Source organism: Erythrolamprus reginae, chromosome 7 (assembly GCF_031021105.1).
Source record: "Erythrolamprus reginae isolate rEryReg1 chromosome 7, rEryReg1.hap1, whole genome shotgun sequence".
NCBI classification, from domain to species: domain Eukaryota; kingdom Metazoa; phylum Chordata; class Lepidosauria; order Squamata; family Dipsadidae; genus Erythrolamprus; species Erythrolamprus reginae.
Genome location: NC_091956.1, coordinates 14,600,968 through 14,613,012, shown reverse-complemented (window position 1 = coordinate 14,613,012; position 12,045 = coordinate 14,600,968). Strand labels below are relative to the sequence as shown.

Below are 12,045 nucleotides of genomic sequence, written 5' to 3'. Positions count from 1 at the left end.
TAAAATAGGGAATAGAATAGAATAAAGAATAGAAAAGAAGAGAAGAGAATAAGGAATAGAATAGAATAGGGAATAGAATAGAATAAAGAATAGAAAAGAAAAGAAGAGAATAAGGAATAGAATAGAATAAAATAGGGAATAGAATAGAATAAAGAATAGAAAAGAAGAGAATAGAATAGAATAAGGAATAGAATAGAATAAAATAGGGAATAGAATAGAATAAGGAATAGAATAGAATAAAATAGGGAATAGAATAGAATAAAGAAGAGAAAAGAAGAGAAGATAATAAGGAATAGAATAGAATAGGGAATAGAAAAGAAGAGAAGAAAATAAGGAATAGAATAGAATTATTTTATTGGCCAAGTGTGATTGGACACACAAGGAATTTGTCTTTGGCGCATAGGTTCTCAGTGTACATCAAAGAAAATATACATTTGTCAACACTTAACGATTGTCATATGAATAGGGATTTTGCAGTATCCTTCCCCTAGGAGTGGGGAGGGAATGGGGGATTTGCAGCATCCTTCCACTGCCATGCCCACCAAGCCATGCTCACAGGACCAGTAGTTTTTTAAAAAAAAGGATTTCACCACTGGAATTTTGCTTCAATCAAATCCTTTGTATGCTGCCTTTGTAAGATAAAAGACTTAAGGGGATCTTCTTCACTCTGTTCAATGTAACAGCAAAGCATCAAAAGACACCTGAAACTCAAAGAAGCTTAAAATCCCAGGGCCTTTTCAAAAGAAATTGAGACTTTGCCAACATACTTTAAAATGTGGGAACCAAATATTTCCCCACTCACATACACACACAAACCCTCAAATAAATTAGAAGGGCAACCAGGATGAGGATTCAAAGGCAGCTTAAAAAAAATACGAGTTAGCAGCTGGACGGTTTTGCACAAGTAGCTCGAGATGTATTATTATTATTATTATTATTTATTGGATTTGCATGCCGCCCCTCTCCGTAGACTCTGTAACGGTAGAAAAGCAAATCTTGAAAAAGCCAGAGGAAGGAGAACAATAGGGAAATGTTAAAAATAAAAAATCCAGTGCGGTCAACAAACAACAACGCCGTGAATGATACTGTTGTAAATTACAAAGCTCCCATTGATCCTCGGGGACGATCTCTGGCGCTTACAGGACCCAAGAAAGCTGGAAAGAATCACAAGACCTGAACAAGAGGAACATGGGATGGAGAGTGGAAATCGGTCACTTCACCTTTAGTTTACCAGTAAACAGTGGTGGTCTACGAGCCGGAACGCTAAATTGCGCTTGCCGCGGCGGCTCATAAGTTCTTGTGGGACCAGCGCGATTTTGCTGCTGCACCTGTGGAGAAAACCAAATCGCGCACGGAGCCGCAGGTGCGCCCGTGTTTCGGCGAGGTTTTTTTGCTTCTGCACACGCCGAAACACGGGCGCATCTGCAGCTCTGTGCAGCAGCAAAATTGCGCTGGTCCCGCAAGAACTTACAAGCCGCCACAACGAGCGCAATTTAGCGTTCCGGCTCGTAGACCACCGCTGCCATTAAATATTAAATTTATATTTAATATTAGATTTACTGGCAGACTAAAATCTTCATCTTAGTGCTTAGTTTTACATGACGGGTAATCTTTGATTTGCAACAATTTGTTTAGTTACAACTGAAAAAAGTGATTTGTGACTGTTTTTCACGCGTGTTACCATTGCAGCGCGCACAGATACACACACGCACTAGCAAAGGACTTTAGTCTTCGGTGCTACCGATGCACCCATCGGTGCAAGATTTGGCTTCTGCGCATGAGCAGCAAGCAAAATTTCACGTGAGGACGCGCACACGAGCGAGATTTTGGGGATTTTCATTGAAGAAGCTTGATGGGATGAGAAGCAAAACGTTTTCAAAGAAAAAAAACAGAAAAGTCCAGTTGCTGAAACTGACCAGACTAAGGACGCCAGCCAGAAGAATACCTGGTAAGCAGATTATTTTCCCTATTTTCCTCCCCAAAAACTAAGGCGCATCTTGTACTCCGATGCGTATTATACTCCGGAAAAATATGGTAGTTGTTGCTCTTTAGCCCCATCTATTAGCCAGAGGGATAAAGATACTCCAACATACAATCTTTATATACTGGAGAGACAGGGATCTCATCAAATTGAATCATACAGACCCAGTCCTGTAAGCATCTAGTCCCTGCTATTAGTTGTGTACACACGGAAACATCTCGATAGAGATTAGTTGTGAATAACTACTCAGCCACACAAAGATATCCCAACTTGAATTAAAGTTTACTTTGAGAAATAACATATTCAGATAAACCGTCCAAAATCATACACATAATAAAACACTCCAAATATTATTAAGTGCAAAGTCTTTCTTACCAGTTGTCTTTGTCATAATCAGTAAACAAAGGTATCAAACCTAAACACATTTTAGCTATAATACATACCGGTAACCACAATTGTTCTGTCGGGCTCTCTGGTAGACTTCTCCCAAAAATTCACAGGTACAAATTTCAGACACACACACGTTTGAAAATTCAAAACGATGTTCTTTATAATGAAAATTCACTTAAACTAAGCCCTATTTTGGTATAGCAAAGAAAACTCGTCTCCAAACAAACTGGTAATTTGTACAAGTCCCTTATCAGTTCTGTGATACTTAGCTTACAGCTGTGAGGCAATTCACAGTCCTTCTTCTTTCACAAAGTGAAACACACTTTGCTCTGGTTTAGTTTCAAAGCGGGGGAAAATCAGCACACAAAAGGTCAAAGTCAGTAAAGCAGTCACGAAACACAACGATCAGATAATCCTCCACAATGGCCAAACCCACAGGCTGCTATTTATCACTAATTACCACAGCCCCACCCAACCACAGGTGGCCTCATTTTCTTTGATAATAATCTCTCCGTTGTTGTTGCCTATACATCGCTCTCCGCATGCGTGGCTGTATCATTAACTCTTGTTCCGAATCCAAGGAGGAGCTAGATAATTGATCTCCTTCTGAGCTGTCTGCCACACTCTCCTCCTCCCTGTCACTCATGTCTTCTTGGTCAGAGGAGCCTTCATCATCAGATTCCACCGAGGGGTGGGGGCAAAACAGGCCTGCAGCATGTGGATGTCTCCCCCACATCCGCAGTCCTTGGGGCAGGAGCTGGGCCAGAGTTAACCACAACATATAATACAGAGAGATTGCAGAGAAAATGCAGAGCAAACCTAACAGTGAGTAGCCAGACAAAAAGAAACAGAGAAATAAGCTATAAACTCTAGCTCCCTCTTGTGACGGTCAGCAACACCTGCAGTCAATATATTGCCAAACCAACAGTTACGGACAGATTCCTAACAAAAATGAAATAAAAAATCTCAATTTCTTCTCCATGGTTATGCCAGAAAAGGAAACAGGAGAAGACAGCAGATGTCTGTGAGTTATCTCCATGTACACGATAAACTATAACATGCTGACATCCTTAAAATGCAGTTTAGTCAACAGCAACAAGAACACAAAGATACATTCAGTAGGTTATCAGCCGCTACGTCTATCTGAAACAAAGGACATTTGCCTTTAACAAATGTCCATCTCGTAAAGAAAGACAAAACGTATTTGCAAACTTACCGGCCATTATCTCGACCGACTCCCCAAACTCGGATGCTAACGATGGGCTGAGAATGAAGAACGCTGCGATCCATGGGGTCAACCAAATTGAGCATATCGTTCTCCAGGATAAGATACATGTCTTTTCCCTAGGTTTTTTTTTTTAAAGAGAGAGGGGAGGGAGGGAGGAAGAGAAACTGAGCACAAATTACAAAGAAGGTGGGCGTAAGAAAAATATAAACATGGAGTCCTGATTTCTCGCCAAACTTATTTATTTATTTACTTATTGGATTTGTATGCCGTCCCTCTCCGGAGACTCGGGGCGGCTAAGAGCAATAATAAAACAGCATATAATAATAATCCAATACTAAAAACAATTAAAAACCCATTATTATAAAATCCAAACATACATACAGACATACCATGCATAAAATTGCAAAGGCCTAGGGGGAAAGAGTATCTCAATTACCCCATGCCTGGCGGCAGAGGTGGGTTTTAAGTAGCTTACAAAAGGCAAGGAGGGTGGGGGCAATTCCAATCTCTGGGGGGAGTTGGTTCCAGAGGGTCGGGGCCGCCACAGAGAAGGCTCTTCCCCTGGGTCCCGCTTCTAGGAAACATTATCACTGCTAAAAAGGGGAGTATGCAGGTATGGAGAGCAACATCTAGTACTCCTTCTAAAATATTAATTATTTAAATAATTCAATTCAATTTTGACTTATATGTCACCCAATCCCATGGGATTCAGGCTAGCTTACAATATAAAATGCAAAATAATAATAATAATAATAATAATAATAATAATAATAATAATAAATAATTATTAATATTAATAATAAATAATTATTAATATTAATAAATATTAATAACCACTTTCACTGGCTTATGCCAGAGTCTTTGCAAAAATTGAGCTGCAACGACTCTGGCATAAGCCAGTGAAAGTGGTCCCAGCGGTTCTTGGCATGCTGGGCGCAGTACCAAAGGAGCTCAGCGGACATTTGAAAGCCATTGGAATTGACAAAATCTCCCTCTGTCAATTGCAAAAGGCCGCTTTACTGGGATCGGCAAACATAATTCGCCGCTACATCTCTCAGTCTCAGGTGCTTGGGAAGCGCCCGACTGGTGATGAAATACGAAATCCAGCATAGTGATCAGCTGTGTTGTACTGATAATAATAATAATAATAATAATAATAATAATAATGTCAAATATAAATATTAACTATAAAACTATTTTTTTAAAAACATTATAAAATCCACAATACAGTCCAATCAAACAACACGCATACCAATCAACATATTTCGGCCGTCACAGGTGTTAATATTCACAGCTCCCAGGCTTACCGACCAAGATAAGTTTTACAATAGGCGCCTGCACTCTTTTTCAGTTGATGAAGTCACATTATTTAAATCAGTGGTCCCCAACGTTTTTTCCACCAGGGACCAGTTTCAGCAAGACAATTTTTCTATGGCCCGGTGGGAGCGGAAAGGGGTGTGGTTGGGGGCGGGATTAAGCATGGGGGTGCTGGTCCTCCCCACCCCTCTTTACCGCCATCGCTCTATGGCTGGCAGAACCTGCCTCCTAAGCCCTCTTGCCCAGCGGGAGCTAAGCGCTGGAGAGAGGGGGTCAGGCTGGCCCTCCTGCCTCTCCCCAGCCAAAAACGCAAAAGCGCCCCGCGGCAGAAGCCAAAAGAGGCTTGAGCCTCTCGGTCCTTCCCGCCCCTCTGTCCCGTCCATCGTCCTGTGGCCGGCAGAACCTGCCTCCTGAGGCCTCTTGCCCGGCGGGAGGCGAAGCGCTGGAGGGAGGGGGTGGCGGCATGAGGGCCGGCAGCTGCTGACTCCACGGACCGGTGCAACATGCCCCGCGGCCCGGTACTGGTCCGCGGCCCGGTGGTTGGGGACCCCTGATTTAAATAGCCACAGAAAGGACAAATGATAGACAGCATTATTGGTTGAGGAGCACAGTCACATTTGAAGGTTTTGTCCTGAACCCAAAAGGTTCAGTATGATAACAGATTAGGCAAGTAGCTCAATTTTCTTTCATTGCTATAAAAGTTCAGTTCTAAATCATGATGCAAACGATTAAAGCGTTTATGGGTAAAAACATACTATTTAATTATTTCTTATTTTAAAAGTAATTACAGATCATACTAAGGTAGTAGGGAAGGAAGGACAATAAAAAAAACTATTTCTTTGCAGAAGCAAAAGAAATAAGAGAAAATCACCGAACTTGCACGCATGCGAATGTCCTAGTTCAAGATTTGGCTTATGCGCTTGCTCAGGAAGCCAAATCTCACATGCGCGCCCGCTGCCAGGAGCGCATGGGTAGCGCCAGTGGCGGGGAACCACTCCACTGGTATCAAGATGGTTATCTAGTCATACAGAAAAGATCACCTGCCCACACTAACAATATGATGTTCAACGTCGACAAGAGCAAAGTCCTTCACCTTGGTTAAAAAAAACCTAGACACACATACAGCCTGGGAGAAACCCCACTTAGCAGTAGTGACACTTTCAAGAGGAGATTGGACTGACATTTGGCTGGGGTGCTTTAGGATTCCTGCTCAGGCAGGGGGTTGGACTTGATGACCTGCATGGTCCCTTTCAACTCTAACAATCATGAAAGAAAGAAAGAAAGAAAAAAAGAAAGAGAGAGAGAGAAAGAGAAAGAAAGAAAGAACGAAAGAAAGAAAGAACGAAGGAAGGAAGGAAAGAAGGAAGGAAGGAAAGAAAGAAGGAAGGAAGGAAAGAAAGAAAGAGAGAAAGACAGAAAGAAACAAAGAAAGAAAGAAAGAAAGAAAGAAAGAAAGAAAGAAAGAAAGATTGGCCCGGCCTTCAAAAGAACCCGGGAAACCGAGAGTGGCCAGACGGAAAGGAAGGCTTACAGATAAAAAAAGAGACGTTTCTTACCTCTCCCCAAATGCCGACGGTATCTCTTATGTCGTTTTTGCAGTACGAGAGTTGTCGGATGCAGTTGTTGACGGCAACGCTGCTTTTCCCAGGCGCTAGGTCTTCCTCGCCCATCTCTACCCATCCCAAAGAACGAACAGCGAAGCACTGTGAAGACAATCAGATATTCCAGGAATAACATATTTTGTTTGGAAAAGTTGTGGGGTTTTTTACATTCTCCATATATCATTCGAGACAATGATGAAACCGCACACAGACAGGAGGTTGAACAATTAAACTTGTGGGTGCGACCAGAACAATCTAAGTCTAAGTCAATCTGAGTCTAAGGAGAAGGGCGGCATAAAAATTGAAATAAATAAATAAATGAATGAATGAATGAATGAATGAATGAATAATCTAGAACTGAACACGCTCAAAACCATAGAAATGGTGGTAGACTTTAGGAGAAACCCTTCCACCCTTCCACCTCTCACAATACTAGACAACCCAGTATCAACAGTAGAGACCTTCAAATTTCTAGGTTCTATCATATCTCAAGACCTAAAATGGTCACCTAACATCAAAAACATCATCAAAAAAGCACAACAAAGAATGTTCTTTCTGCGCCAGCTTAGGAAGCTCAAACTGCCCAAGGAGCTGCTGATACAGTTCTACAGAGGAATCATTGAGTCTGACATCTGCACCTCTATAACTGCTAGTTTGGTTCTATGACCCAAAAAGACCAACACAGACTTCAGAGGAGAATCAGAACTGCAGAAAAAACAATTATTGCCAACCTGACTTTCATTGAGGACCTGTAGACTACACAAGTCAAAAAGAGGGTGGGTAAAATATTCACTGACCCCTCGCATCCTGGATATAAGCTGTTTCAACTCCTACCCTCAAAATGCCACAATAGAGCATTGCACACCAGAACAACTAGACACAAGAACAGTTTTCCCCCGAACGCCATCACTCTGCTAAACAAATAATTCCCTCAACACTGTCAAACTATTTACTAAGTCTGCACTTCTATTTCTACTAGTTTTTTCTCATCATTCCTATCACCCATTTCCTCCCACTTAAGACTCTATGACTGCAACTATGATTTTTATTAATATTGATTGTTACTTCATTGCTTATTTGTCCCCTATGACAATCATTAAGTGTTGTACTACATGATTCATCACAAATGTACAGTATCTTTTTCTTTTATGTACACTGAGAGCATATGCACCAAGACAAATTCCTTGTGTGTCCAATTACACTTGGCCAATAAAGAATTCTATTCTATTCTATATACATCCATATACAGTATATAACCATAACTCATATCAGCATAAAACTTCTCGACTGTTTTTGAAACTGTTGAATTCACCGTGACCTTTGCAAGCTTGCAAAATTTGTATGTCGGGTCATTCATTCCCGAGTTTAACCAAATATTTCTCTTAATCTCATGAGCTGCAGGTCAAAAAATTCATCTTATTATTATTATTATTATTATTATTTTTTTTTTTTACTGAAGGTCTCCGATTCTTTCATTTACTCCGACTTTTACGTTCCCAGGGCACCCTAAGTTAAAGCCCTCTTATTCTGCAAGAAAGAACATTTCACAAATTTCTCACACATCATTTTTCTTACCAAGCAACTGTGAAAGGATGAGCTAATGAAATTCAGTGTCGAGAAAAGCAAGGGCTTTACACAGGCAGGTAAAAAAAACCAAAGGTACAAGTATAGATTAGGTGAAACAACAGGTGGAAACTAAGCAAGGAGAGAAGCAACTTAGAACTAAAGGGAAATTTCCTGACATTAAGAACGATTAATCAGTGGAACAGTCTGCCTCCAGAAGTTGCAAATGCTCCAACATTGGAAGTTTTTAAAAGTTTGATTTTAAGATTATGATATCGGCTAAGTTTATCTTGTTGTTTTTTTATCAATTTGACTGTCACCTGGCATGGCGACATCAATGATCCACACTTTGCCCCCTCCCCCCCACAATCGTGGGGTTCAGTATATTGTGGATAATCAACTGATTGTTGTTATTATTATTATTGTTGTTGTTGTTAGTGTTATTATTAAATTTGGCTCAATAGCACTAACTGTGATAGGGATCCTGGAGTCCTAGTGGACAATCACTTCAATATGAGCCAATAATGTGAAGTTGCAGCCAAAAATGCTAATACAATTATAAACAATGTCGTTTGGCGGGTCCCAGGGGAAGGGCCTTCTCTGTGGCAGCCCCGGCCCTCTGGAACCAACTCCCCCCGGAGATTAGAACTGCCCCCACCCTCCTTGTCTTTCGTAAACTACTCAAGACTCACTTATACCGCCAGGCATGGGGGAGTTGAGGCACCTTTCCCCCAGGCTTTTTAATACTTTGTTTTATGTTTGGTATGAATGTGCTGTTTGGTTGTTTTTTAAAAAAATAATGATAGGGTTTTATATGTTTTTTAATATTAGATTTGTTCCATTACTATTTTGTTTTTTATTACTGTTGTGAGCCGTCCCGAGTCTTCGGAGAGGGGCAGCATACAAATCTAATAAATAATAATAATAATATAGGCTGCATTAACGGAGAGATAGACTCAACATCATGGGAGCTCCTAATACCATTCTAGAAAGCCTTAGTAAGATCAAATCTCAAATACTCCATCCAGTTTTGTTCACCGCACTATAATTGTTCTCACTGTCAGGAAATTTCTCCTTAGTTCTAAGTTGCTTCTTTCCTTGTTGAGTTTCTATCCGTTGCTTCTTGTTCTACCCTCAGGTGAATAGCTTGACTCCCTCTTCTTTGTGGAAGCCCCTGAGATATTGGAAGACTGCTATCATGTCTCCCCTGGTCTTTCTTTTCCTTAAACTAGACACACCAATTTCCTGCAACCATTCTTCATATGTTTTACCCTCCAGTCCCCTAAAAGTTGAGACTCTGGAAGGAGTGCCGAGAAGAGGAATGAAGATAGGGGTTTTTTGGGGGGGAGGGGGGTGTTGCTACTTATTGACACTACCGGTGCGATATGCGCGCAGCTTCGGGTGCAGGAAGCAAAATCTCGTGAGAGGACGTGCGCGAGAGATTTCAGTGGTTTTTTTCATTTCTGCGCATGCGCAGAAGCAAAAACCTGCAAAAAATCTCACACATGCCTGTGTCTCCTCGCAATATTTTGCTACCTGCGCATGCGCAGAAGCACATTCTTGCTGAGACACGCACACACATCAGAGACGCAGAGCTGGGCGCGCAGCTCCATTTTCTCTACCAGTGCGCAGTGTGGCGCATACCGGGTAGCAACCCGATACTGGTTTAGGGATCTGGAGGCTGAAACATACGAAAAACAATTGGAGGAACTGGATATGTCTAGTCTGGTATGAGGGTCGCCCAGAAAGTAATGCACCACATTTTTTTCCTTCAACAATTATTTATTGAACACAATGAAACTTACAGGATGTTTTTTCTACACTCCCTATTTTTCCATGTAATCTCCATCCCGTTCTATGGCCTTCCTTCAGCGAGACACAAGGACGTGTATACCCTGTCAGTACTACTCCTTCTTCTGGTCACGAAGCCATTTCTCCACTGTAATGGCCTCCCCGTCTGTGGCCCAGTGACTAATCGTATTTTATTTTATTTTATTTATTTTGTCCAATACACAATAATATACTGTACAACGAAGCTTATAGAGATATGGTAGATTAGATTATATTAGATTTATTGGATTTATATGCCGCCCCTCTCCGCAAACTCGGGACGGCTCACAACAATAATAAAAAGCAGCACAGTATATAATACCAAATCCAATGCCCACCCATCTAATTACAATTTAAAATTAGTAATCTCATAAAAACAGTATATATAAAAACAGGCACACAGTCAATCAATCAACAAAACAACATGGGCAAAGGGGAGGTGTTTTAGTTCCCCCATGCCTGACGGCAGAGGTGGGTGTTAAGGAGTTTTCGAAAGGCAGGGAGGGTGGGGGCAATCCTAATCTCAGGGGGGAGCTGGTTCCAGAGGGTCGGGGCCCCCACAGAGAAGGCTCTTCCCCTGGGTCCCGCCAGACGACATTGTTTAGTCGACGGGACCCGGAGAAGGCCAACTCTGTGGGACCTAACCGGTCGCTGGGATTCGTGCGGCAGGAGGCGGTCCCGAAGATATTCTGGTCCGGTGCCATGAAGGGCTTTATAGGTCATAACCAACACTTTGAATTGTGACCGGAAACTGATCGGCAACCAATGAAGACTGCGGAGTGTTGGAGTGATATGGGCATACTTGGAGAAGCCCATAATTGCTCTCGCAGCTGCATTCTGCACGATCTGAAGTTTCCCAACACTTTTCAAAGGTAGCCCCATGTAGAGAGCGTTACAGTAGTCGAACCTCGAGGTGATGAGATCTATGAGATATAGGAGAAGATCTATGAGATATAGGAGAGACTATAGGACAGGAGATGGAAGGCACTCTAGTGCGCTTATGTATGCCCCTTACTGACCTCTTAGGAATCTGGAAAGGTCAACCATGGATAGTCTAAGGGTAAAGTGTTGGGGGTTCGGGGATGATACTACGGAGTCCGGTAATGAGTTCCACGCTTCAACAACTCGATTACTAAAGTTGTATTTTTTACAGTCAAGTTTGGAGCGGTTAATATTAAGCTTGAATCTGTTGTGTGCTCTTGTGTTGTTGTGGTTGAAGCTGAAGTAGTTTTTGATAGGCAGGACATTGCAGCATATGATCTTGTGGGCAATACTTAGATCATGTTTAAGGCGTCGTAGTTCTAAGCTTTCAAGACCCAGGATTGTAAGTCTAGTTTCGTAGGGAATTCTGTTTCGGGTAGAGGACTGAAGGGCTCTTCTGATGAAGTATCTTTGGACATTTTTGTCAGAAATGTGGTATGGGTTCCAAACAGATGAGCTGTATTCTAGGATGGGTCTGGCGAAAGCTTTGTAAGCTCTGGTAAGTAGTGTAAGTAAGTAGTGTCGGTTGCAGATTCTCCACAAACTGTACACAGTGAATGTTCCCAACAGTTTCTTTCTCTGCAGTGAGAAATTCAATGACGACACACTGCTTGTAATGTACATCACTTACAGACGCAGCTATGCTATCTGTCTGAAGAAACGCAACATTTACACACGCACTCCTGACAATTTGAATAATGTATATCTAAAGTTTCGCATTCGTACCATTACTGTAGGCTGAGAAAAAAAATGTGGTGCATTGCTTTCTGGGCGACACTGGTATTATTATCTTTTTTTACTCGGGTCTTTTTCATAATTTCCTGCCTCTCTATCTGATCGTAAAATATCTATATACATAAATTCTCCTTTGAGTCAAACCGAACTTGTGGTGGTTTTATGGCCACGTTGGTGGAATATTTAGGGCAATGGCCTAAAGCTTTTAATTAAGCATTTAAGTTTTATTCAAACCGATCTCCAGATAACTCTCATTCTTGCGTGAAGTTGCTTCGTTCTCTCTCTCCCCCCTCGCCCCCACGACTGATTTATGATATCTGGATTTCTTGAAGTTTTTCTTGCTGTTCTGCTTCTCCTTAACTGCATTCCCCTTCGAGAGTCCTTCACCCTTTTTTGGAATAGAACAGAAAAAAACTGAA

The 12,045-nt window shown here is 41.7% G+C and overlaps 1 protein-coding gene across 8 annotated transcripts in view; it reads right to left on the bottom strand.

Annotated features, from left to right (window-relative positions):
• Positions 1 to 12,045, bottom strand: part of APBB2 (amyloid beta precursor protein binding family B member 2) — a 152,269-nt gene that overhangs the window by 44,930 nt on the left and 95,294 nt on the right. For all 8 annotated transcript variants that reach the window (XM_070757029.1, XM_070757035.1, XM_070757030.1 and 5 more), the window contains 2 exons: positions 6,473 to 6,619; positions 3,588 to 3,715 (listed from right to left, as the gene is read on the bottom strand). In XM_070757029.1, coding sequence (XP_070613130.1) covers positions 3,588 to 3,715; positions 6,473 to 6,619 — 275 coding nt within the window. The remainder of the gene's footprint in view (positions 1 to 3,587; positions 3,716 to 6,472; positions 6,620 to 12,045) is intronic.